Genomic DNA, 25,418 nt, shown 5'->3' on the forward strand with positions numbered 1-25,418 from the left:
CGCGGGGCCGCTCGGGAAGCGCCCGCGGGCGGCAGCGCCGGGGCCGGGTCCCTGCGGCACCGGGAGAGCGGCCGGGGGAAGCGGCGCCGCCGGGACCGGGCTGCGGGAGCCGCCGCGCCCGCCTTGGCCACGCCCCCGGGAAGCCACGCCCCAATGTATGGCCACGCCCCAATGCCGGCCACGCCTAGATATATGACCACGCCCCGCACACAGCCACGCCCCTCTCCCCTTCCCCTCAGTTCCGCGACTCGGCACCGCCCCGAGGACGAGTCCCGGCGCTGATTGGCGCTCCGAGGCCCCGCCCCTCGGCCGCCCGGCGCGGATTGGCGGAGCGCGCCGCCAGTCGCGGCGGGAGCGCGGCCATGGCGGCGCCGCTGCGGCTGGCGGCGCTGGGCGCCATGTTGGCGGCGGCCCGGGCGCTGCCGCCGCCGGTGCCGCTGCGCGCGCGCGCGGGCGACGCGCGGCAGGAGGCGGCGGTGCGGGCGCTGGCGCGGCGCCTGCTCGGGCCGCGCGCCGCCGCCGCCGTGGCGCTCTCGGTGGACGGGGCGCTGGCGCCCGGCGGGCTCGACACCTACCGGCTGTACTCGCCGCCCGACGCCGCCGTGGCCGTGGTCGGCTCGAGCGGCGTGGCGGCCGCCGCCGGGCTGCACCGCTACCTGCGCGACTTCTGCGGCTGCCACATCTCGTGGTCCGGCGCGCAGCTCCGCCTGCCCGACCCGCTGCCCCGGCTCGCGGCCGAGGTCCGCGCCGTCAGCCCCGGCAGGTAACGGCCGCCCGGGGTGCAGCAGTCCCGGGCACCGGCCGCGTGCCCGCTCCCGGGCACGGTAACGCACCAAGTCCCGGGTACCGACAGTGCAGCGCACACCGGCAGTGCACGGGCATGAGCCTGGCCCCGGCTGCCACCCATGCACCGGGTCCTGGGCACCGGCATTGCCCCGGTGCCCTCCACACCCCAGCACCGGTAGCGCCCCGGGAGCCCTCAATGCACCCAGCACCGCGGATGCCCGGGGGTCCCGGCACTGTGAGCCCCCCGGGAGCTCTGCGCAGCCCCCGTCGCAGCCCCGGTTGGCACCGTGTGAGCGGGGCCGGCGGGAGAGCGGCGCCCGCCCCGCTCAGCCGCCCCGCTCTGCCGCAGGTTCCGCTACTACCAGAACGTCTGCGCCCAGAGCTACTCGTACGCCTGGTGGGACTGGGCGCGCTGGGAGCGGGAGCTCGACTGGATGGCGCTGAGCGGCATCAACCTGGCGCTGGCCTTCGTGGGGCAGGAGGCCGTCTGGCAGCGGGTGGGGAACGGCGGCACCGCGCGCCGGGCCCCGCGCGCGGCCGGCGCCGCTGAGCCGCTCTCGCTGCCCCCCGCCTGCAGGTTTATCTCTCCTTGGGCCTCAACCAGTCCGAGATAGACGCCTACTTCACGGGGCCGGCGTTCCTGGCCTGGAACCGCATGGGCAACCTGCGCGGCTGGGCCGGGCCGCTGCCGCGCTCCTGGCACCTCAAGCAGCTCTACGTGCAGGTAGCGCCGCGGTGCCGCCGCGGTGCCGCCGCGGCCCTTCCCCTGCCCTCACGCTGCCCGCTGCTCTCCCCAGTACAGGGTGCTGGAGCGGATGCGCTCGCTGGGCATGATCGCGGTGCTGCCAGCCTTCGCGGGCCACGTGCCGCAGGGCGTCCTCAGGTGAGGGCGGCCTCCAAGGGCAGCGCGGCCCCGCGCCGGGCTCCTCGCGGCTCTGCGGGACCTGCCGTCCCGCTCTCACCCTGGCCCTGTCCCTCTCAGGGTTTTCCCACGTGTGAATGCCACTCGCCTCGGCGCCTGGAGCCACTTTGACTGCACCTACTCGTGTACCTACCTGCTGGACCCTGAGGACCCCATGTTCCAGGTCATCGGGACCCTGTTCCTCAAGGAGCTCATCAGGGAGTTCGGCACAGACCACATCTACAGCGCCGACACCTTCAACGAGATGACGCCGCTGTCGGCCGATCCCGCGTACCTCGCCAGGGTCAGCAGTGCTGTCTTCAGGTCCATGACCGGAGGTGGGTTGGTGCCGGGGGGCTCTGAGCCTGCCGAGCGGGTGCAGGTTGTGCTGATGGGGCAGAGCACGTGGGCATCAGCCACCCGAGTGCCCTGCGGAGGGGCCGGTCTGCAGCGCTGGGCCCGGCCAGGCCGGGGGGCATCTGCCCAAATGGGCTTCTCACCACCCTGCCTCTGTCCCCAGCCGACCCCGAGGCGCTGTGGCTCATGCAGGGCTGGCTCTTCCAACACCAGCCTGACTTCTGGCAGCCCGCGCAGGTGCGGGCGCTGCTGCGCGCCGTGCCCCTCGGCAGGATGATCGTTCTGGACCTCTTCGCCGAGTCCAAGCCCGTGTACCCGTGGACGGAGTCCTTCTACGGGCAGCCCTTCATCTGGTGCATGCTGCACAACTTCGGCGGCAACCACGGCCTCTTCGGCGCCGTGGAGGCCCTCAACCGCGGCCCGTTCGCCGCTCGGCGCTTCCCCAACTCCACCATGGTGGGCACCGGGCTGGCGCCCGAGGGCATCGAGCAGAACGACGTGGTGTACGAGCTGATGAACGAGCTGGGCTGGCGCCACGAGCCCCTCGACCTGGCGAGCTGGGTGACGCGCTACGCCGAGCGCCGCTACGGCGCCCCGAGCGCCGCGGCCGCCCGCGCCTGGCGGCTGCTGCTCCGCAGCGTCTACAACTGCAGCGGCGCCTGCGTCAACCACAACCGCAGCCCGCTCGTGCGCCGGCCCTCGCTGCGCATGGACACGGCGCTCTGGTACAACCGCAGCGACGTCTACGAGGCCTGGCGGCTGCTGCTGAGCGCCGCGGGCGAGCTGGGCGCCAGCAGCACCTTCCGCTACGACGTGGCCGACGTGACGCGCCAGGCGGCCCAGCAGCTGGTCGGCGACTACTACGTGCGGATCCGCGAGGCCTTCCAGCGGCGCGCGCTGCCCGAGCTGCTGGCGGCCGGCGGCCTCCTGCTCTACGACCTCCTGCCCGAGCTCGACGGCCTCCTGGGCAGCCAGAGCCTCTTCCTGCTGGGCCGCCGGCTGGAGGCCGCCCGCGCCGCCGCCACCAGCGACCGGGAGGCCGAGCAGTACGAGCTGAACGCGCGCAACCAGCTGACACTGTGGGGGCCCAGCGGCAACATCCTGGACTACGCCAACAAGCAGCTGGGCGGGCTGGTGCTGGACTACTACGGCGTGCGCTGGAGCCTCTTTGTCTCCGCGCTCGTGGAGAGCCTCAACTCGGGCACCCCCTTCCACCAGGAGCAGTTCAACCAGGCCGTCTTCCAGGTGGAGAGAGGCTTCATCTACAACAAGAAGCGCTACCCCTCGGTGCCCACGGGGGACACGCTGGAGATCGCCAGGAAGATCTTCCTCAAATACTATCCCGGTGCCGTGCGCCGGGGCCGGGCCGGGCCCGGGTGACGGAGCCGCCGCTGGAGCCTCCCCAAGGGGCAGGGACCCCGTGTCCTCATGTGCCGGGGCTGCCGCAGCCCTGGCCTGATCCCTGCGTCCCGGCGATGCTGGAATGAAGGCCTGGAGCTGCAGGCGGACGGTTCCTCCACGCGGGCGGGCAGGACTCTGGCTGTGCCCAAGGACATCCCGTGTGGGGCCGTGCGCCCTCGGGACCAGCCTGCCCGGTGCGGAGGCCGCAGCCGCACGAGGCGGAGGCCGGTTCCCCCCGACGCGCAGAGCTCGGCCGCGGGGCTCCCGTGCTGCCGCCGCTCGGGCTCCCTTGGGCGCGCGGTGCCTGCGGGGCCGTCGCGGTGCCCCCATCTACCAGGCCGGGCACCCGGGACGCCGGCAGCCCCGGCCGCCTCTCGTGCCTTTTGTACAGAAGGAAAGAGACTTTGCTCACTTTATCTTTTAATGGGCCTCGGACTCTGCTCTGCATCCCGGTGCTTTTCCGTGCCTTTTCCCCAGGCCTGTCCATGTGCCGGCCCGGAGCAGGCCCGGCCGTGCCGCGCTCCAGGGCCTGCAGCACAATTAAAGGCACCGAGCGCGTTCGGCTCGCGGCGCCTCCGTCCCCTGCGCTGAGCGGCATCGCGGCCCGCGGAACGCCAAAGGCCGAGCAGGAGCCGCCAGCACCGGCCTTGGCGCCCGCCGGCCCCGCAGCCCCCGCCGGGGCCGCCCTCCTCCCGCGCGCACCGGGGTCCTGGCCCCGCGCGGCCCTTATCTCGCAGCTGCGGGAGCCGCGAGGCGCCGGCGCCGCGGGGAGGGCTCCCAGATAAGGCTCTAGACAAAACACGAGCGGCCGCCGAGGGCGGGGAGACCCCCGGGCGGCCCTTTTAAGCGCGTGGGCGCCCGCGGGGCCGCGGTGCCGCCATGGAGCGCACCACGGTGCTCATCACGGGCTGCTCCTCGGGCATCGGGCTGGCGCTGGCCGCGCGGCTCGCGGCCGACGCGGAGCAGAGGTTTAAAGGTAACGTGGGCGGCCGGGGTCCCCGTTGCGGGCGGGGGGCCGCGGGAGCCCCGCTTGCCACGTGTTCCCCCCTCCCGGCAGTGTTTGCCACCATGCGCGACCCGTCGCGGGGCGAGCGGCTGCGGCGGCGCCTGGGCGCGCGCGGCCCCGACGCGCTCGAGGTGCTGCAGCTCGACGTGGCCGACCCGCGCTCGCCGGCCGCGGCCGCGCGCCGCCTCCGGGGACAGCGCCTGGACGTGCTGGGTGAGGATATGTCCCCGTGGGAGACGTCCCCGTGGGAAATGTCCCTGCGGGAGCCGTCCCCGTGGGAGCCGTCCCCGCGGGAGGCGTCCCCGTGCTCCCGGGCGGGTGTTCGGGGCCGGGCGGCCCCGCGCTCACGGCCGCGGCCGCAGTGTGCAACGCCGGCGTGGGGCTCATGGGCCCGCTGGAGACGTGCTCCGAGGACGCCATGCGGAGGCTCTTCGAGGTGAACGTCTTCGGCGCCGTGCGCACCATCCAGGCCTTCCTGCCCGCCATGAAGCGCCGCGGCGCCGGGCGCATCCTGGTCTCCAGCAGCGTCGGGGGGCTGCAAGGTGAGCGCGGGGCCGGCGGCGGGGACGGGGGCGCGCGGGAGGCGCCGGCGCTCACGGCCCTGCCGCAGGGCTGCCCTTCAACGCGCTCTACTGCGCCAGCAAGTTCGCCCTGGAGGGGCTGTGCGAGAGCCTGGCCCTGGTGCTGCAGCCCTTGGGCATCCAGTGAGTGCGGGCCGGGGGGCGGCGGGGGCGGCGCGGGCCGCGGCTGAGCGCCCTGCCCGCAGCGTCACGCTCGTCGAGTGCGGCCCGGTCAACACCCGCTTCCTGGCGAACGCGCAGCGCCCGGCGCCCGCCGGCGCCGCCCTGCGCGGCCTGGACGCCGCCACGCGCCGCCTCTACCGCCGCTACCTGCGCCACTGCCGCCGGCTGTTCCGCGAGGCCGCGCAGGACGTGGAGGACGTGGTGCAGGTGCGGGCCGTGCGGGGCGGCGGGGCGCCCGGCGCGGCCCGGCCTCACGCCGTGCCCGTGCCCAGGTGTTCGTGGAGGTGCTGAGCAGCCCGCGGCCGCCCCTGCGCCGTGTCACCACCCAGCGCTTCGCGCCGCTCGCCCGCCTGCGCCGCGACAGCCCCGACGGCGACGCCTTCCTGCGCGCCGTGCGCGCCTTCGTGTTCGGCACCGAGCAGCCCTAGGCCCGGGACGGCCGCCCCGGCTCCAATAAACGCCCCGCGCTGCCGCCGCCGCCGCCGCTTCCTTGGGCGCCGCGCGGGCACCGGGAGGGAGATGGGGGCGCGGGGCACCTCGAGGCCACGCCCCCGGGAGGCCACGCCCCGCCTCCGACCACGCCTCCCACATGGAGGCCACGCCTCGCGTCGCGGAGACCACGCCCCCGAAGCGGAAGTCACGCCTCCCGCCGCGGAGAACGCTCTCCCCACACAGGCCACGCCTCCCGCCACGGCCACGCCCCCCGCCGCGGAGACCACGCCTCCCACATGGAGGCCACACCTCTGACACGGAGGCCACGCCTCTCATCGCCGAGACCACGCCTCCCGCCGCCGAGGCCCCCCCCCCCTGCCGCGCGCGCTCCCGTGACGCGGTTCCGGCGGGGCGATGGCGCCGTTCGGCGCGGGGCTGCTGGTGCTGACGGCGCCGCTGTGCGCGGTGCCGCGGCGGGCGGCGGCGCTGCTGGCGGCGGCCGCGCGCCTCGTGGCGGGGCCGCTCTACGTGCGCCTGGCGCCGGGGCTGCCCCTGGCCGCGCCGCCCGCCGCGGCGCCGCCGCCGCCGCCCTCGCCCGCGCTGCTGCGCGCCCTGGCCGCGCTCTACGCGGGCGCCGCGGCGCACGGCGGCCTGGACGTGCGGGTGCTGCTGGGCGGCGCGGGGCGGCTCGCGCGGGCCCCCGCCGTGGTGCTGGGCGACGCGGCCGCCGCCGCCGGGCAGCCCGAGGCGGCGCGGAGCTGCCTGCGCGCCCTGGCCGCCGCTCACGGCTGCGCGCCGCGCCTGGCGGCCGAGCTGCTGCCCGCCGACACGGGCCCCGAGCCCGGCCCCGAGACGGGCCCCGAGGGCGGCGGCGGGGCCCTGCCCTCCTTCCCCGCCGTGGCGGTCGGCGGCACCTTCGACCGGCTGCACGGCGCGCACCGGCTGCTGCTGAGCGCCGCGTGCCTCGTGGCGCAGCGGCGCCTCGTGGCCGGCCTGGCCCACGGGCCCCTGCTCCGCAGTGAGTGCGCGGCCCGGCCCGGGGAGCCGCGGGGACCGGGGACGGCGGGGCCACCTCTGAGCGCGAAGCCGCGGGGATGGGGACAAGAGGGACGCGGATGAGCGGGATGAGCCCCTGCCCGAGGGGCTGGGGACAGTCGTGGTGCTCGGAGCGGCCCCTCTGCCACCGGCCCGGGGTCCCCAAGGAGGCAGCAGGGGCAGCGCGTGCGTCCCCTCCAGCGCGTGCGTCCCCTCCAGCGCGTGTGTCCCCTGCGGCTCCCGTGCGGGTGACGCACGCGAAGCCGCTCCGGGGCAGCACCCGGGATCCCTGCAGCACGGGCTGCCCCCGCGGCAGCCCCCGGCCCAGGGGGGCACCGTGGGGCTCAGGACACCCCGCGCCGTCCCCGCGCTGCCCGCCGCCCTTGCGCCCTGCAGACAAGGTGCTGACGGAGCTGATCGAGCCCTACGAGCTGCGGGCGGCCAAGCTGCGCGAGTTCCTGTGCGACGTGCAGCCCTCCCTGCACTACGACATCGTGCCGCTGCAGGACCCCGCCGGGCCCGCCGCCACCGACCCCGAGCTGCAGTGCCTGGTGATCAGCGAGGAGACCCGCAAGGGCGGCGAGGCCGTGAACCAGAAGAGACGGGAAAACGTAAAGTGTCCCCCGCAGTCCAGCACCCACCGCGGCCCTGCCCTGCGCCGCTCCTGCTCCCTTTGTCCATAGCTCTGCTCTCGTGGGTCGGGACAAGGGCTGGACAAGTCCCAGGAAAGCGACGGGACCCCCCGGTGTCGGATGCGCCGCTCGGGGGGTCCCCTCTGGCCCCTGGTGGGGTGCCCTGTGCTGGTCCCGCCGGCACAAACTCATTCCCGCTCCGGCCTGGGGGAGCTCCAGGGTGCAGGGGGCTGGATCCCGCTTCCCGTTGGCGGCGGAGGAAGCGCCCGTCCCTGCGCGCGGTCGCGTCTCACCGCCCTCCCCGTGCGCTCCGCCAGGGGCTCTCCGAGCTGACCCTCTACGAGATCGTCCTGCTGAAGGACCCTAATCACAGCGAGAGCGAGGAGGAGAAGGTCAGCTCCTCCAGCCTCCGGCAGAGGCTGCTGGGGACGTTGCTGCAGCCGCTGCAGGTAAGAGGGGGACACCTGGTGTGACGACTTTTTGGCCTGGGTCCTCTGACAACAGCTCCTGTTTCCTTAGAAAGACCCTGCCTTGCCCGCTCGGCCCTACGTGATCGGCCTCACAGGAGGAACAGGCAGCGGGAAATCCTCTATTGCCAAGTACCTGGAGGAGCTCGGAGCCTTCCTCATCGACGCGGACCGGCTGGGCCACGCTGTGTACGTCCCCGGGGGCCCTGCCTACGAGCAGGTGGTGGCAACCTTTGGACAAGGTAGGAAATGGAGCGTGCGGCGTCCTTGTACCCGCGGGCGTCCTCGTGTCCTGTGGCAGAACGGCCTTAAAGGGGCTGCCCAGAGACGCTCGGCTGAGCGCTGTGGTCTAGCAAGGCCTTCCCTGTCCGTTTCGGGGATAATTTGAGGAAGAGTAATGGGGAGGTCAGACCCTGGGCCTCCTCTCTAGGTCTCCCCGAGGCTCTTGTTGGAGTCTGTCATACCATGGGGGAGTAAATTGGACTGTTTTGCTCTTATCCTGCAGAAATCTTGAATGAAGATGGGACGATTAACAGAAAAGTCCTTGGGACCAAAGTGTTTGGAAACCAGGTAAAATGAGTGCAGAGAATGTCAATATTTAATCTGCTGAGCAAGGGACTCCCCGCCTGCAACGAGGCTTTTTATTTTTCAGTCCCGTGTGACTTGGGCTGGCCCCAAGTGGGACTCAGTGCCCCAAGCTCTGCTCTCCCGTTTTGGCCAGGCCAAAGCTTTGGATTTCGCTCCGGTGCCGCGGGTTGTCCCAGCCAGGCAGGTTCCTGTCGGCCCGACGGCGGCTGCCGCCGTCGCTCCTCACGGGAGGCTCTTTGGAGCTCCCGGAACCAGAGCAGGGGAGGGAGGACGGGGCCCCTGCGCCACCGGGAGAGCCCCCTGCCCCAGGGAGGACCCTGCTCTGCCCGCGCGCGATGGGCTCGGGTGAGCGGGTCTTCTCTCAGCGCCCTCTGCGATGGCCCCTCTGCCACCAGCGGTTCTGACAGCAAATGACAGCAGACCCGTCGTGGTTCCTTCCTAGGAGCGGCTGAAGGCTCTCACGGACATCGTGTGGCCTGAGATTGCCCGGCTGGTGAAGAAGCAGGTTGGGGAAGCAGCCGCTTTGGGTAAGCGGGCGCTGCCGTTGCGGCTCACTGCGGGGATTCGGGTGTGCAGCTCTGTGGGGCTGCCCCAGAGCCGGGGGACCGGCAGCCTTGGCAGCAACGCAGGGATTTTCCATGTTCCAAACCCCGTTACTTGCTGGGCGTTTGCTGGGAATTCTCGCCGCTCCTAGCACATCTCCGAGCAAATCCATCCATTCCATTCGGCCAACAGCCGGGACATAATTCAAGCTTTGTGCTCTCAAAGCTTGGGATTGCTTTCTCTGCCCCGAAAGATTTCAGGATCATTTTTGGTGCAGTGTTCCAGTAGGGAGCACGGTGTGTATTGCTCTGGGAGCAGGATATTCCCACTCCTTGGACATGTCGTGACAGCTCAGTGGGCATTTTCCGAGGGCCCTTCCATGCCATCCCGGGGGCACCGCTGGGTGTAGCCGCTGCCTGCAGCTCTTCCCACGTGGGGTTTCCAGCTCGGCGCAGAGCCTCGGGGCTGCCGGCTCCCGTGTCCCCCCCGCCAGCCCCGGGGGCTCCGCGTCCCTGAGGAGGAGCCCGGCGATGCCCACGAGCGGCCCCGTTCCCAGGCAAGGCCGTGTGCGTGCTGGACGCGGCCGTGCTGCTGGAGGCCGGCTGGAAGGACATGGTGCACGAGGTGTGGACGGCCATCGTCCCCGAGGAGGAGGTGGGTGCCGCCCGCCCGCCCGCGGTTTTGCTCCCGCCGTCCCCTCCGGGCGGCTGAACGTCCCTCCTTGGGCTCGGCAGGCCTTGAAGCGCATCGTGGCCAGGGACGGGCTGAGCGCGGAGGCTGCCCGCAACCGGCTGCGGAGCCAGATGAGCGACGGCCAGCGGGTGCAGCAGTCGCACGTGGTGCTGTGCACGCTGTGGGCGCCGGCCGTCACCCGGCAGCAGGTGAGCCCCGCGCCGGGGCCGTGCCGGGACGCGGGGCCGGGGCGGCGGGGGGCGGCCCCGCTCACGCTGGCCCCGTTGGCCCTCGCAGGTGCACAAGGCCTGGACCCTCCTGCAGCAGCGCCTGGACCCGTGAGCGCCGCCGCCGCCTCCCCATGGCGGCCGAGCCCCACGGAGCCGCGGCCACGGATGGGACTCGCCACGGACGGGTCCCGGCAGCGGCGCTGGCGCCGCCCGACGCGCAGCGGGGCTGGGGCAGCCACACCAGGCCCGGCCGGTGGCAGCCCCGTGACCGGGCGGGTGCCCACGTTGACACTGCGGCAGCCGGGGGCTGTGCGGGGCCGGTGCGGCCGCTGCCCCTGTCCTCACACGGCGGCGGCCCCCGCGCACGGGACAGTAAAGGACGGTTTTATCCCTGCCCCGTGTCCTGCTGCTTGGCCCCGTTCGGGCTGCGCGGCCGCCCCGGGCCGGGCTCGGGCCTCTCCCGGGAGAAGCTGCTCCGGCGCCCCGGCCTCCTCCCCCCGGAGGCTCCGCCCCCTTCGCGGCTCCGCCCCCGGAGGCTCCTCCCCCGTCACTCGTGGAGGCTCCGCCCCCGGAGGCTCGTCCCCCGTCGCCCGCCGAGGCTCCTCCCCCCGAGGCTCCGCCCCCGGAGGCTCCTCCCCCGTCGCCCGCCGAGGCTCCTCCCCCCGAGGCTCCGCCCCTGTCACTGGCCGAGGCTCCTCCCCCGGAGGCTCCGCCCGCTGAGGCTCCTCCCCCGGATGCTGCTTCCCGGCGGCCCCCGCGGCCGGACTGCGTTTCCCGGCGCTCCCGCGCGGCGCGCTCACGTGACCGGCGCGGCGGAAGATGGCGGAGCCGCCGGGCGCCGCGGCCGAGGACGCGTGGGGGAAGGTGGGCGGCGGCGGCGGCGGGTCCGGCCCTTCCCCGTGCGGCCGCCCCCGCGCCGGTGCGGGCGGCGGCGCGAGGGAGCCCCGGGGCAAAGGGCAGGGCCGGGCCCGGGCGCGTCCCCGGGTCCCCCCGGCTCATCCGTCCCCGCTCCCCCTGCAGGTGGACGCCGCCTACAGCGACAATGGCCTCGATCCCGGTAGGTGCCGCCCCCCTCCCGCCCCCCGCCGCGGCCCGTCCCGCGCTGACCGCGTCCCCCCGCAGCGCTGCTCATGGAGGGCGGCCGCAAGGGCAGCGTCGTGTCCCGCGCCAACAGCATCGGCTCCGCCAGCGCCTCCTCCGTGCCCAACACAGGTAGCGCCCGCGCCCCCCGGTGCCCCCCGCGCCCCCCGGTGCCCCCCTCACCGCCGCTCTCCCCGCGCAGACGACGAGGACAGCGACTACCAGCAGGAGCCCTACAAGGAGTCGTACAAGGAGCGGCGCCGCCGCGTGCACACGCAGACCGAGCAGAAGCGGCGGGACGCCATCAAGGTGAGCGCGGGGACGCGGCTCTCCCGGGCGTCCCGTGGCGGCAGGACAGGGGGTAACGGGACAAGCGGAAACCCAGGAGTTCCCCCTTATTGTGAGGACGAACTTCTTTGCTGTGAGGGTGACAGGGCACTGGCTCAGGCTGCCCAGAGAGGCTGTGGAGCCTCCTTTTCCAGAGATCTCCAACCCGCCTGGATGCCGCCCTGTGCTCTGGGTGTCCCTGCTGGAGCAGGGGTTGGACTGGATGATCCCTAGAGGTCCCTTCCAACCTCAACCATTCTGTGACTCTGTGATCCCCATGCGGGGATGGCTGGCGCTGTGAGGCCCAACCGGGCTGCCTTTGCTTCCCCGCAGAAGGGCTACGATGACCTGCAGGCCATCGTCCCCACGTGCCAGCAGCAGGACTTCTCCATCGGCTGCCAGAAGCTGAGCAAGGCCATCGTCCTCCAGAAAAGTGAGTGCTGGGGGCGGGCGAGGGCCACAGCAGGGACAGGGCTGGGCACAGGGGACCCTGCGGGCTGAGGATGCTCCCTGGGACAACCGGGCGCCGCGGCCGCCCCGGTAGAGCCCTGAGCGGCTCTACCCTCGCTCTGCCCGTTCAGCCATCGACTACATCCAGTTCCTGCACAAGGAGAAGAAGAAACAAGAGGAAGAAGTTTCTACCCTCAGGAAAGACGTGATGGCCCTGAAGATCATGAAGGTGTAAGTTGAAGTATTACCTGCCCCGTGGCCTGTTCTGCCCTCTGGCTGCGGCCCGACGCGGCTCTGGGTTTGTTCCAGGAACTACGAGCAGATCGTGAAGGCTTACCAGGACAACCCGAGCGAGGACAAGGTCCAGCTCTCCGACCAGGTGAAGTTCAATGTTTTCCAAGGCATCATGGACTCGCTGTTCCAGTCCTTCAACGCCTCCATCTCAGTGAGCAGCTTTCAGGAGCTCTCGGCGTGCGTCTTCAGCTGGATTGAGGAGCACTGCAAGCCCCAGGTGAGCTGCAGGCTCCTGGGTGCAGGATGGGGAGCAGCTTCAGCCTTCCTGGGGGCCTCGGAAGGGGCAGGGAGCGCCTGGTGCTGAGCTTGGGGACAGGAGGTGGCTCGTGGGTCCCTGTGCCCGTGGGGCTGGTTTGGTGTCGGAACTGGCCAGCGTAAAACAGACATGGAAGTAGGGACATCCCCTCTCCTTGGGTTCCCGTGGGGCCTTGGAGGCCTTTTGGGACCCGAGGCTCCAGGGCGGGAGCTGCGGTTGAGCCGGGGTTGTCCGACACCGCACGCGCCGCCGTGACCGCCGCGGCCTGCGGGGCCCCACGGCCCTGTCCCCAGGCTCCGGGGAAGGAGGAAAGGCTCTCCTGCCCCTGGAGCAGCTCTGAGCGCGTGTCCTCCGTGCCCAGACGCTGCGGGACATCGTGATCGGGGTCCTGCACCAGCTGAAGAGCCAGCTCCGCTGAGCGCTCCCGGCGGAGCGCCCGCCCGGCGCACACGGAGCCGCCGGAGCCGCGCCACGGACACCCGGAGGGGCCTCTGTGGCTCTTCTTGAAGCTTCTCTGCTTTATTTATTGTATTAACTACGAAACCAAGCCTGGGTTGTGCCTCTACAGGTACCGTTACCAAGTATTTGTAGGGACTTAGCAAAGAAGGGGAAAAAAAATGTGTTTGTGCTCCTGGGGGGCCAGAGAGTCTGTGGCTCAGGAGGCCTCTTGGGCCTGGGCTTGTCTGGGCCACTGACTCTCTGCAGCCCCCCGTGAAGTTTTTGATCCTGGAAAAAAAGTACATTAAAAGCTGTTGGTTTAGTTCAAGCAGATTGGAAATAGGTATCTCCCCTAGCAGCGGCCTGTCTTCGACCTCCCTGTGAAGCAGCTTTTCTCAGGGTCAAGAGGCTGTTTTGACCTTCCTGCGGTGGCTCTGGAGGAGGCAGCGAGCCCCGATGCGGGGCCACGTCCTGCCCTGCGCCCACAGGACGGCAGAGGGGCCGCGGCGCCGCCTGCACCGCGTCCTGCTCCGGCACGGCCGCGTTCCGAGCGGGAAGGGAGTCCCGGGCACGCAGCACCCGCCCAGGCTGCTGCTTGTTAGAACTGTAGTTTTATATATAACCAGCCTTGATTTTTTTTATTTTTTTTCCTATAAATCACCGCAATCATACTGTAAGTATTATGGGCACGAGTTTTGCAGACGCCTGCTCTCTGCGACGCCGCTGAACGTGTCGCTCCGAGAGCGGCTCACGGGTCTGGCCCGCGCAGATACCTGGTGCACAGGTACCACCTGCTACCCGAGCACTAGCTGTTGACCTGCGGAATGATTGTATGGGAACTGCTTCACAGCAGGGATGCTCGCATCAGGATTTGTCTTCTGCAATTATGTTCTCACTGCCACAGCAACAGATATTTGTTTTACTTTTCCACTAGGGAATAGCTCAGAGTCACCTGGTTTTTAACTGCTGCTTCTCCTTGATTTAGGAAAGCAAACTTTGCCGTGGGTTGGCTGCGGTGTAAGCAGGGGTTTTCAGACCGGCCCAGGGGGCTGCACACGCTGCCAGGATGTTGCTTTGGGGTGAAGAACAGGCCCGTGGTGGCTGCGGGGGCTGCGCTCTGGGCTGCAGCCTCCTGCGTGGGAGGAGGACGTGGCTTTTTACAGACCTCACATGTGAAAGGGACATATTTTTCTATTGTGAAAAGTAATTAAATAAATTTTGCTGAATGTTTTAATGATTTTTTTCCTCTTATTTTTTCTTCTAAAGCCCTGCAGCCGCTCAGCGGGGGCAGCCCTAGTGTCTGGCTGCAGGTTCCCGGGTCTGGCCCCATTTTCTCCCATCCCAGCCCCACGGGGCCCCGGGAGCAGAGCTGGAGGCTGCAGAGCACCAGGGCACGTGGGACCCGAAAACTCCGTGTTTAATGAACGGGGCCTGGGGGCAGCGCTGCCCCCTTCCATTAACTGCTCACAAACAGCCGCGCGGCTCTGCCAACCCAGCAGCGAGCGCGTTACCTCCCAGCACTCGCTTCCTTTTATTACTTAAGGAAATCAAATACTTTAATCCCTCCACCCGCCCCAGCTGCAAAGCGGCAGCAAACAAACACGTCCCAAAGGTGCGGGACGAGCCCAACCCTGCAAAAGCAGCGGGGAGCTGCGGGAGCAGCCCCTGCGCGCGGCGGCCGCGGCGGCTCACGGGGCGGCCGGCAGCGACACGTTGTGCTCCTCGTCCGTCTCGATTCCGACCTCCTCCTGCGCGGGGCCGAGCCGGGCTCCTCAGCGGGCGCTGGGCCGGGGCGGCCGCGCCGGGGCGGCGCTGGGCGCGATACTCACCAGAAACTGCTTCTTGCTCTTGGGGTACCCTTCCAGGATGGCGTCGAGCAGCTCCGTGGCCTGGCGGGACGGAGGAGATGGCGCACGGAGCTGCGACCCCCGGGACGGGCTCACAGGGGTCCCAAGGCCAGTGCTGGTGGCAGGGACCCGGTGTCACCTGCTGGGTCCGGCGGCTCCCTTACCATGCGCTTCCTGCGCCGCCATTCCCGGCAGTAGAGCTGCTGCTCCCGGCAGACCTGCGGGCGGCAGCGGGTGACACGGGGCCGCTCCGCGGAGGCTCCCGGTTGCCACGCAGGGATGATCCAGCGCCCGGTGCGCTCTGCGCGCGTGGCGGCGGCGCCGCGGCCCCCTCACCTGCTCCTTCTCCTCGGGGGAGACGCGGCCGGCGGCGGCCGCGAGGCGCTGCAGCCGCTCGGCGTCGGCGGCGCAGTCCCGGCGCAGCGCCTGCGCCTCGCGCGCCATGTCGGCGGTGCTGAGCGAGGCGTCGAGCTGGCGCAGCTCTGCGGGACGGCGTCAGCGCCGGGGCGGCCGCGCGGGGCGGGCGGCGCCGCGGCCCGGCCGGGCCACTCACCCGTCTCCAGCAGGCGGCAGCTCCGCTGCAGCCCCTGCACGTCGCCCGCCAGCGCCGCGATGGCCTCGTCCAGCGCCCGCAGCTCCGCGTCGCTCGCGGCTGGGAGCTGCTCCTGCGGGGACGGCGCTCAGCACCGGGGACACCGCGGGGCAGGGGGGAGGCCCCGGGGACACCGCGGGGCAGGGGGGGAGGCCCCGGGGACACCGCGGGGGGCACCGGGACGCACCTGGTCGGCGAAGTAGACGCGCTGCTTCCCGTAGACCTTCTCGCGCACGCGGCCCTGCTGCGCCAGCTGCTCCAGCGCCTTCGCCACGGCCTGCGCGGCGCCGTGAGCGCCGTGAGCCGCTCCCACCCGCCCCGCCGCCCCGGGCCGCCCCGCGCTCACCGCCTTGCTCAGCCCGTGCTCCCGCTGCAGGTTCCCGTGCGCGTCCTGCGCGCTGAACGGCCGGTTCTGCTCGCGCAGGTACCGCAGCACCGCGGCGGCGGCGGCGCCCCCTGCGGGCGGGGCGGGTCACGCGGGCCCGGGGAAGGCGGCGGGGGGGGGGGAGGGAGGAGGGGGTGTCGCTCACCGGCCGCCGCGGCGCCATCGCGGCCTTTGCTCATCCTCGGTTCCCGCCGCTCCGGGGCGGCGCTGACGCACTTCCGCCGCGCCGCTTGCTCTCCGCCAATCCCCGGCGGTGGAGAAGGAGAGGAGAGCTCTGATTGGTCAGCGAGCCGGAACCGCGCCCACGACGGGGCGGGGCGCCGCCTTGTGGCTTTAGTTAAAACTGGCGCGGAGGGAGGGGCCTCCGGGGCGGGGCCTGATGCTCCAGGGGGTGTGGTCTACCGGAGGGGCGCGCGCGGGGTTTGCCTGTGCCTGCCTGTGCGCGCGCGGGGAGGGGGGGTGGTCCGGGTGGGCGGTCCGGGTGGGCGTGGCCTGATGCTCCAGGGGGTGTGGCCTACCACGGGGGAGGGGCCTGGGCGCAGGGGGCGGGTCCGCTTCAGGCGGGCGTGGCCTGATGCTCCAGGGGGTGTGGTCTGCCTCGGGGGGAGGGGGTCTGCCCCCCGGTGGGCGTGGCCTGGTGCGCCAGAGGGTGTGGTCTACCACGGGGGCGTGGCCTGGCTGCGGGGGGCGTGGCCTGGTGCGTCCGTGGGTGTAGTTACCACGGGGGCGTGGCCTGATGCTCCAGGGGGTGTGGTCTGCCTCGGGGGCGGGGCCTGGGCGCCAGGGGGCGGGGCGCGGGCGCTGCAGAGGCGCCGGGGCCGGGCGCGGAGGGAGGCGGCGGGGCCCGCTCGTCCCCAGGGGCCTCCCCGGAGCAGCGGCCGAGCCCGGCACGGGGACCGGGGGATGTCCCCGACCTGCAGCCGCTGCTCCTGCTTCCCGCAGGGCCTTCGCTGTAACTCCCCTCCCCGGGCAAGCGACCACGTGGAGCCACAAGCCACAGCAGACATCAGCACACAGAAACGCCAAGGGAAAACCGCTGCTGCGAGAAGCGTTCAGAAACTGAAGTCTTTATAAAATATATTACCGTCCTCTGCCATTAGGTGCGGCTGGTGACACACGACAGCGAGGACCGTGCCGGAGAGAGGAGCACGGGAGAGATGTCAAGACACGTGGGGTGCACGGGAAATGACTAAGGGCGAGAGACAACCGACCAGCAACTCTGGCCCACAAAGTGCAGTACCCCTTCACTAACCCCCTTGCTTCCATTTAAATAGCAAAAAGTACCTAAGGAAGCAGAATTACCTGTTCCACAACGTGGCACTGGGCCAATAAGGCCAGGCTCAAAATACACGCGGAGGCTTCAGTTTGTACCACACCACCTCCAAGGGTGGCAAAGCCTATGAGACCTCAAAAAGGAAAGGAAAAATCCAGGGCATGTGATGGAGGAAAGGGTTCTTTCAGTTCCACAGCAAATAACTAAGAGTTCAGTCTCCCTCCATCCGCTCGGCTTGGAGATCCTTCTCGGAACAGTCCCATGGGCAGCGCTCGAGCGGTTCCGGAGCCGGAGAGCAGAGCTGGAGCTTCCTGCGGGTTCCTGCCGCGTCCCAGCGATGCTGCCAGCGCACGGAGCTGGCGTCCGGAGACGGTTCCACACGACCGTGCCGTGAAGCTGCTCCCTTCCCAGCCCGTCCTCAGAGCCAGCCTGACATCCTGCGCTGCGGAGGCAAACAGAGGTGACAGGAGCTCCCTCGCCTACATGTGCCCAGCTCAGGGGGTTGGAGAGGCAGGGTTGGAATCCCCTGCAGAAGAACCACGCAGGCGCTTCGAGCTCAAACCCAGCGCACGCTGCCATGGCCCTGACACGCAGACGTGTCCGAGGCTGCCATCACAGCAGAGTCAAAAGCATCTTTTTTTTTCTAGCAGCTTTTTTTTAGCTAAAATTAATCTTGCTTCACCCAAAAGAACATCAGGACCCCATGGGGCAGCAACAGCTACACAACGTCGGGCTCCAAGGCCAGGCCCAGAACTACTTAAAGTGCTAGTTAGTGGCTTGTTCAGTTATTGCTCCCAAGAAATCAGGGGCTTCCAACATCTCAAGGTTTGTCCTGGCCTCCAGGGCAGTGCAGTGACAGAGGCTGAACGTGGTGGCAGCAGTGACCAGGATGGCTCATGCTAAACACTGCCAGGTACTGTCACTATGGAGCCCCATCCGCCACGAGGCAGAAGGGAAAAGAGCAGGCTGGAAAACACTGAGAGCGACCAAGGAAGGTGAAGAGCTCTCACAGCAGAGCTGACACCCTCAGCTGAAATAAGCAGGGGGTTTTAAACCCCCAAACGCCTGCTAAGGGTGTGTAACACACACACTTGGTCACTTGGTACCTCCCAGCTCTGTTAGGGATTTGGGAAAGGGTGGTTACTTCAGGTGCCAAAGTGAATGGCATTTTATTAGATGATGGTTTGTCCTCACAAGGCCAAAGTTATGTTTTATGTTCATATTAAAGCAACCTGTTAATAAAGCCTTGTTCTTACTTAGGGCTGAAGTAAGCCACCTCTGCCTCCTCATCTCAATCCCAAGGACATGTATCCGTACAGCCAATACTTTTAGGCAAGCAGATTTAGACAAGAAAAAAAGCACATAAATGGGAGTTTTCCTGAAGAGGTAAATTTGCTGCACACAGGTCAGTCTTATGGCTTAGAAAAAAGCAATGGGAAAGCTCAGTGACTCGGAAAGAGCTGGGAAGCTTGGGCTACCCAGCTCGCAGAATGTCTCTCCCTCTAGATTGCTGGTTTGTTTAAGTGACCATAATAGTTAGAAGCTTTTGGGCCACTTGTTTCTTGAGCTGGTGTCCTCTGTTCAGATCCTACTGGCAAGCTTTCAACTACACCAAGTTGTGGAACAAGAGACTGTCTCAGAGACCAAGAACAGGACTGGCTGGGGAGCCCGGCTCCACTTCTTCCCTCCTCCAGAAAACCTTCCCCTAGTAGCTCCCTAAGAGGCAGTGTAAGGGAGATGGAGTATTGCTCGTGTCCATGCTGACCATGTTCTGGAATAACACAGGAAAAAAACTGTTAGTCCATTAGTTCAGGAAAGCAACACAAAGAGCAGCTGCCACATGTAGATGTTCTGTGCAGGATTCTACTCATCACAGTAGATGTCTTATTGCCATTATGTCTCTTACAAAATAGCATCGCTAGAAAGCTTCAGCTGGAGATGAGTGGTCATTACAAGTACAAACGTGTGTGGCAGTAGACGTGTCCACAACTGAGGCAAAATGTTAGTTTCTACCCAGAGCTGGATAGTGCTGGGGAAGAAGAATCAGATTCTATGCACGTTTTAGAAGTAGGGAATGGTTATTTTAAAGACAGAACATCAAGTCTGAGGGGAAACCAATCCCATTCACCTGGTCATGTGTCACCCCAGGAAGGTCACCCCAGGAAGGTCGGCCGCAAGATTGTTCTCAGTGATGCTAAGTCAGTCTGACTAGTGGTCTCTAGAGCTGTAGACATCAGATTTATTGTCTTATGTGAGGAAGTCTGGAGTAAGCAGCATCCTGGCAGGTAATGCGCATGGGTGATTGTGGAGCTATCACATCAATGCCTTTTCCTTATGAATTACCAGTGTAGTTTATTTTAAAATAATCCAAGCGAGGCTACAGAGTCACATTTCACAGTGGTGTTCCCAGCCAGGATTGGTTGTCTTATCACTTGTACTCACACAGGAGACAACTTAGGTAACGGTGCCGTGCCTTTTTCTTCAAGGATTCCCCCTCCACGATGCACAACAGAAACCCAGAAGGGAAGTGACATGATTGCTTATTGGCCCCGTGAGCCCGTAGGATCCAGCTGGTTCAGCTCAGACTGATCCAGCAGTTCAAAGTCATCCCCTTCTGCATCAGTGTCCAAATCTGAGCTGGCCGTTCTGAGAAAGGTCTTTGCACCTCTCTGGGGATTGTCACTGCGTGAAGAGCCCGGCTGAGCGGCTCCGGAGAGCGCAAGCTGTATCATCCCTCTGGTGACAAACCCGGCGATGTTGTTGGTGAGGTGCTGCACCGACGGCAGCGCGGCGGATCCCTCCTGCTCGTAAGGGAGGTGTAGATCTTCCGTCGCTTGGGAGCGGTAGGCAAGACTTGGAATCCCGATGCTGGTGTCGTCTTCATCGTCTATGCCAGTTGTTTCTGGGTTTATGGAAGGGAAGTCAGGGAGATCCCTGGCAAAAGATTCTTCTGGATCACTGTGACCATCTAGATCTGGAAGAGGAGAAAGAGTGCTTTAAATGTACAGTAAAAGAAAAGCACCCGTCAGGCAAGGGCAGCACAGAGCACAAAAGGGAGACCGTTACCTCACTGGGACAGACAGGCTCTTATCAGCTCACAGACCAAACAGTTTAATCCGCTCTCCCTGACGCCCGTTTGCCTCCCGGTTCACTCATCAGAAACGCAAGTGCTGAACAAAACACTTGCTGCTGGAGGAAAGAACCCTCTCCCTCACGCAGCAGATAAACACAGAATACAGGAAGGTCTTGGAAGGGTGAGAAATGACTGTCTGTACTCTAATGACAGGAACAGACAGACAGGCCGGCCACACCGACACAGCTTAATGCTACAACACTTATCCCTAGGCTGGTAGGGCTGGATCTGCCTTTGAAGAGAACCTGTTGCTGCTCTACTAAAGTACCATAGGAATTACGGAAGGTCTTGTGAAAAAACAGGTAGTTGCATCTTATCTTAGCCAGCAAGACAGACACCAAAGAGCTGAAGCTCTTGGAAGGGAATGCACACTCCCTCCGGCCTGTTGCACAGCTACTTCTGCAGTATTCCAGACCTTTGAGAAACTGCCCATTTCCTCTCACCTTCGGATCCCTCTGTCAGCGGGGTCTGGCCTCTGGAAAGGTTAAACATCCCATTCTCAGTGTAGGAAACCTCAGCATCCGAGTGCTCCGAGTCAGAGATCGTTAGTTCCTTGGCAACCACAGACTCGTCCAGCTTTGAAACGGGAGATACAGTTGAAAACACAAAATACTGGAAAAGTTACATTTTACAAAGATGCAGTACACAAGAATGAGAGAGAACAGGAAAGACAAACTCTTCAAGCAGAGAACATCCTGATGTGATGTTGCACCACAGCTCAGCTACCACGCTGGGCTGTTGCATGTCCAGGCAACGCAGCCCGCTTGTTCTGTGCAGCTCAGAGCTGTTACTGCAGAGACACAACGTTACCTTGGGACAGAACGCGGCGAGCTCCTCTTCGCTGTCACTCCCGTCATCCGCAGCGTCCTGGCTAAGGCCTCTCTGTCGCACTGCCAGAAACCAGAGTCAGAGCCTGTTATTGCTGTTAGAGATCTGCACAGGAACAACCCGAGGCCAAGCAGGAAAACGCTGGCAAGAAGGGCACAGCGCAGCATGCTTTGTTCACAGGGGCCACACCATCATTTCTGATGTGGCCTGCTGCAGATCTTTTGCCCAGGTGGACTTAGAAGCTGCCTTGCACTGGAAAGCGAGGCAGGGCTGTCAGTGGATCTGCAACGTGGAGCCCTCGGAGCTGAGGGAAGCGCAGTCCAAGGGCTCCTCGGGAGACCCATGCGGATGCGGAGCGGCCTCGCTGCCTTCCCAGAGCATTTGCCAGTGTTGGCCAAAGGCACCGGAGCGCCCACAACACAACACAACACAAGCAACGCAGCCCCACCTGGCACCAGGGGTTGTTTCACAGACTGTTTCAGATCCCAAGGATCTGTCTGCAAAATTAGAAACACGCAGGGAAGACTTACGTTGCCTTTCCCGCTGCTTTGACATCACGTAGCCTCGAACACCGAAGTCCAGCCGCTGCAGAGCTGGCTCCAGCTTCATGTACATGCGCTGGCCCAGTCTGTGGTACACAGCAAGGGGCCACAGCAGGATGAAGAGCACTGGGGTAGGTGGGAAGGCTCATTAGATGCTTGTTCAAGATGCTACTTAGCAAACACCTTGCCCGTTTTGTCATGCAGTGATCTGAGCACTGATCTGGCGCGATCACCTCTACCAATTTATGAAAATTGAGAGGCCAAACTATTAGCACTCAGATCTATAGTTCCCAAGCACCCAGACACGCTCTGTCTGGGCTGGAGACTGGGCAGGAATCACCACATTTCAGGCAGAATGCACTGTTTTAAATCTTAAAGCCATCCACACAAGCCTTGATTTGAGCAGGAGAGCCCCAGCTCTCAGACATTCAAATCCCACTCATCTCTACGTCTCCTCACCGTGAAGAATTTGGCACAGGGACCTTCTACTTACTCAGAAGGTATGAGAGCAAGAGCCCAGGGATGTACCGGCCCAGGACAGCCAGGAAAGTAAAGACTCCACATACTAGAAGGCAAAACTGAAGACATGGGAGACAGTGAGCAGTTAAACACCAGAATCATTCCATTTTCAAACATGTTGCTCTCTGCAGAATTGCAGGTAGTGAAATCCTACTTTTAACAACAGCAGAGACTTCCTAACATTCAACTATGCTGTTCTAGGATTAGAAAGATACAATTAGTATCTGTTTTTAGAGTGACAGGCAACATAACAAGGGTTCTTGTCTGTGGATATAATGTGCTTCTCAAAGCAGACATGCTAAAAGTAAGAGGTTAAAGACAACAGAGCTCTCCCAGGTGCAAAAGCACAAAGAAGTTATCACTTCCATGGGTGCCATGGGTTCTTCTTTGCATAAGCCTCAAGAAAAGGCATAAAACTTTTTGCACTGGTTCTCAAACTGTTAAAATCGAACGAGGAAATGAGTTTGAAATCGTTAAAATCTCAACCTACAGAAGGAGCAGCTACATTTTCACTTCACTTGTGCAACCAACATGCCACCACTTGCTTTCTCCTCCCTCCACCACAATCTCATTATTTGGCCTGTGCCTTCTATTCCTCTCCACCACTTAATAGCTGTGCCATTTCGGGAGACCTCCCATGGTAACTTCCAATGTGTGGAATGCACTCGCCCGGGTCTGGATGCAATTCCAATGGGATACTAGAAGTCAGCAAAGGTTGGTATTTCCACCCAACCAATATTTCATTTGCTAAAGCCTGTACTCCCTTACCTTGCCAGGGTTTTGCCTCTTGAAAATAAAGAGATTTCTTAAGAAGTTGGTCCCAGTCACCCATCCTTCAGCCAAATGGTGACACAGCTCTGGCACTCCAAGCAGCCGAGGGTGAACATATCCCCAGCTGCAGCAAAGGTAGGAATGTGTGGACAGGTATTACTGCATGGAATCCAGTGCACAATTAACTTCTTATCACAAAGCACTCGTCTCAGTGCTCCCTTCTGGCTCCCCCCAGCTGCTGAGCTCTGCAGATGGGGGTCATTCTGCCCTGCAAAACCCAGCCCTGTCAAAGGCAGCACTTACTCCTAGGAGTGTCCCCGTTCTCTCATAGCAGCTAAGAAGCAGTAATTTGAGTCACTCGGTCTTTTGTCCTGGACTAACATTTCCACGCTACTGTGCAACATGACCTTATCCTGCTGAAGCACGTTCCAGAGCAGCCAGCTTCAACTCACTACCAAGATAACCTCGCCCATAACTAACAAACTGCTTAAAGCTTAAAAAAGTCAGTTTAGCTGAAGACAAAAGGACAAAGCAGCAGCAAATCAAATGGTTACATTTGCTTTCTCTGCGTTTCTTCGGTCAAACGCAACCGCAGGGAATTCAGCATGAGACTTCCGAGCGGTTTTGCACCATGCCTGCCACACAGAGTCACTTTGGAGGCCCTTGTGCTTGGCAAGTTCTACTAGTGCTTCTTAGCTGCTAGTCACAAGGGCCTGGGGCTGCGCAGCAGCGATTCCTGTTGTGCTTGGGCTCCTCGCAGCCAGATTTGTCACCTGGCAGTGGATGAAGGGATTGAAGCAGGAGCCCGAGCACCCGGCAGGCAGGGAGGGAGGTGTCAGCAGCCCCGCAGCACCCAGGGCTGCTCAACCCGTCATTAACGCTGCGCTCAGGCCAGAACTATGCGGTGACAGCTCCTGTGAAACACCCCACAACCAGGTCTGCTGGAGACCTGCACAGCAGGAAGCGTTTTCAAGGCAGCACCTCTAATTTTAGGGGGTTGAGGAGAACTGCTGGGGGAGTCTTACAGTGCTCGACTAAAGATTATCATAGCCCAGCATCAAGGCCGAGATTAAGTATTAAAAACTTGGCACAACTGCTTGAGAGAACCCAGGGCTCCATCCCCCGCTCCATTAAGCTCCCTTCTCCCCTTTCCCCATCAAAGCAGCCAACATGAAAAACATATAATAATGAGGTAATAATTATATATTATCACAGCAAAGTATCAAACAGCGGAGGATTCAATTAGTTTCCTACCTCTCATTGTCTAAATCGTCAGGTCTTGCCACTAAAATATTAAGAACAGACACTAAATTAGTTGCAAGGAATTCTGCCGCGAGAATGCTTAGCTCTTGGGTTATAACTAGAGCTTTAATGTGTTAGGAAACACCTAGAAAAGATGTTAACTGTAATTAAGACTCAGCGTTGCATCACTCTAAAGCACGTGGAACAGCACAGGGCTGCGAGTCGGCCTCTCGCTGCTCCACGCTGTCGGGCAGCATCTAGAAGGCTGCTCTGGGTAAAGCGACAGGTTTTAGCAAAAAAAATACTGTGTTCAGCTCCCTCCCTTGCCTGCACGCGGCTGCTGAGCATGGGAGAGCAGCTTGCTCATCCAGGGGCATTGGGAAGCTAAGGCTGTTGATGCTTTGTCACCCAGATTGGTACCGAAAAGCGAGCCGGGGATGCATCAGTTATCCAGCCACGTTAAATCTAGGTCACGAGGGAGCTGGAGAGAGAATTCTCCCTCCTTCTCTGTCAGTAGAAATTCTGCAGTTACACAGTCGGATAAAAGCTGGTGCTAGAAACCGAGCAAAGCTTTAATGTCATCCCAAGAACCACAGCGGGGACAAGGAGGAGCAGGGAGGCCGCTGAACAGGCCAGTTAGTTGGGGAGCCAACTCGGGGAGCAGGGAACGCTGCCTCCTGCACCCACACAGGCAGGAAGAACCCAGAGCTGCTCGAAATGCTGCTTGTCACGACTGCTACTACACCCTGGTTTAGGTAATTATCTTATCACAGAGTGCTCCTATTAGCGGAACACTCCGCACCGCGTCTGCTCAAGGCCGTGTGGATCATTCCCTCATAACGGGAGGCGATCCGATCCCCAACGCGTGCAACAGCAGGGACAAGCGGAGAGGGGAGAGTCCAAACGGGCTGATCTGCCAACACACCCTAAAGCCAGGGCTGGCAGGGTGACATCCCAGGGACACCCCGAGGTGACACGCAGCACTGGGAAGGATCCTGGAGGACCCCCGGGGGATGCCGCCCCTCCAGGAGGCCCGGCCTCACAAGCAGCACCGGCCCCGGCCCCCTGCTCGCCCCGTGCCCACGCAGAGCCCCCGGGCCGCGCTCACCTCCGCCGGGCCGGGCCCTGCGCCGCCACTGGTCCAGGCACACGAGCAGCATGAAGGCGAGCGCGCCCAGCGCCACGGCCCGCAGCGACGTGAGCGCCAAGAACCTGCGGGGCGAGAGCGGGCGGTGGAGGACGCGGAGGCGGAGGAGCGGCGCCGCGGAGGACGCGAGGGCCGGGGGGAAGCGGGCCGGGGCGCTCACCCGAAGAGGCCGTGCGCTGCCGCCCAGCACAGCGCGCTGCGCGCCGGCCGCTCCCACACCAGCGCCGCCTGCGCCGCGCTCAGCAGCGGCTCGTAGGGGCCCAGGCGGGCGCGCAGCGCCGCGCTCAGCGCCTGCACCCGCCGCTGCCGCTCGCCGGGGCCGCCGGGCCGCTCCGCCGCCGCCGCCATGGCTCCCTCACGGCGTCAACATCCGCCCCGCGCGCGCGCACCGCCCGCAACATGGCGGCGCCCACGGACGGAAGCCCGGGTGCAACGGGCGCCGCCATGTCGGCGCAGGCGCCGCCGCGGCCGGCCGGCCAGTGCGCACGCGCGTTGCCAGGG

At 65.0% G+C, this 25,418-nt stretch overlaps 6 protein-coding genes across 6 annotated transcripts; 4 read left to right on the top strand and 2 right to left on the bottom strand.

Moving 5' to 3' along the window:
• Positions 1-362: 362 nt before the first annotated feature.
• Positions 363-3,570, top strand: NAGLU (N-acetyl-alpha-glucosaminidase). Its single transcript, XM_088519866.1, has 6 exons — positions 363-763; positions 1,136-1,283; positions 1,364-1,510; positions 1,584-1,669; positions 1,769-2,025; positions 2,208-3,570. The coding sequence occupies exons 1-6, from the start codon at positions 363-365 to the stop codon at positions 3,422-3,424; spliced, it is 2,256 nt and encodes a 751-aa protein (XP_088375992.1). The 3' UTR covers positions 3,425-3,570.
• A 754-nt stretch (positions 3,571-4,324) lies between these two features.
• On the top strand, positions 4,325-5,622 carry HSD17B1 (hydroxysteroid 17-beta dehydrogenase 1). The gene is made up of 6 exons (XM_088519854.1): positions 4,325-4,421; positions 4,503-4,664; positions 4,814-4,993; positions 5,062-5,155; positions 5,218-5,401; positions 5,467-5,622. The coding sequence occupies exons 1-6, from the start codon at positions 4,325-4,327 to the stop codon at positions 5,620-5,622; spliced, it is 873 nt and encodes a 290-aa protein (XP_088375980.1).
• A 418-nt stretch (positions 5,623-6,040) lies between these two features.
• On the top strand, positions 6,041-9,922 carry COASY (Coenzyme A synthase). The gene is made up of 9 exons (XM_088519867.1): positions 6,041-6,644; positions 7,058-7,272; positions 7,611-7,742; positions 7,813-8,002; positions 8,266-8,330; positions 8,791-8,875; positions 9,448-9,545; positions 9,626-9,772; positions 9,861-9,922. Exons 1-9 carry the CDS (start codon positions 6,041-6,043, stop codon positions 9,903-9,905), a joined length of 1,581 nt encoding a protein of 526 aa, XP_088375993.1. The 3' UTR covers positions 9,906-9,922.
• A 661-nt stretch (positions 9,923-10,583) lies between these two features.
• MLX (MAX dimerization protein MLX) lies at positions 10,584-12,642 on the top strand. Its single transcript, XM_088519840.1, has 8 exons — positions 10,584-10,657; positions 10,814-10,850; positions 10,916-11,005; positions 11,076-11,182; positions 11,534-11,633; positions 11,782-11,881; positions 11,960-12,161; positions 12,562-12,642. The coding sequence occupies exons 1-8, from the start codon at positions 10,613-10,615 to the stop codon at positions 12,616-12,618; spliced, it is 738 nt and encodes a 245-aa protein (XP_088375966.1). The 5' UTR covers positions 10,584-10,612; the 3' UTR covers positions 12,619-12,642.
• A 1,667-nt stretch (positions 12,643-14,309) lies between these two features.
• Positions 14,310-15,641, bottom strand: PSMC3IP (PSMC3 interacting protein). Its single transcript, XM_088519916.1, has 8 exons — positions 15,608-15,641; positions 15,424-15,533; positions 15,265-15,354; positions 15,039-15,150; positions 14,822-14,967; positions 14,650-14,703; positions 14,468-14,527; positions 14,310-14,386 (listed from the first exon to the last, which is right to left on the bottom strand). Exons 1-8 carry the CDS (start codon positions 15,639-15,641, stop codon positions 14,327-14,329), a joined length of 666 nt encoding a protein of 221 aa, XP_088376042.1. The 3' UTR covers positions 14,310-14,326.
• Positions 15,642-18,221: 2,580 nt separating this feature from the next.
• On the bottom strand, positions 18,222-25,279 carry RETREG3 (reticulophagy regulator family member 3). Its single transcript, XM_088519869.1, has 9 exons — positions 25,078-25,279; positions 24,879-24,982; positions 23,783-23,813; positions 22,526-22,652; positions 21,732-21,816; positions 21,227-21,364; positions 20,679-20,758; positions 20,312-20,444; positions 18,222-19,709 (listed from the first exon to the last, which is right to left on the bottom strand). The coding sequence occupies exons 1-9, from the start codon at positions 25,263-25,265 to the stop codon at positions 19,276-19,278; spliced, it is 1,320 nt and encodes a 439-aa protein (XP_088375995.1). The 5' UTR covers positions 25,266-25,279; the 3' UTR covers positions 18,222-19,275.
• Positions 25,280-25,418: the final 139 nt, after the last annotated feature.

The sequence above is a fragment of the Tinamus guttatus genome, unplaced genomic scaffold (genome assembly GCF_059628265.1).
Source record: "Tinamus guttatus ecotype Peru unplaced genomic scaffold, ASM5962826v1 Tinamus_guttatus_pri_ptg000075l, whole genome shotgun sequence".
In the NCBI taxonomy this organism is placed as follows: domain Eukaryota; kingdom Metazoa; phylum Chordata; class Aves; order Tinamiformes; family Tinamidae; genus Tinamus; species Tinamus guttatus.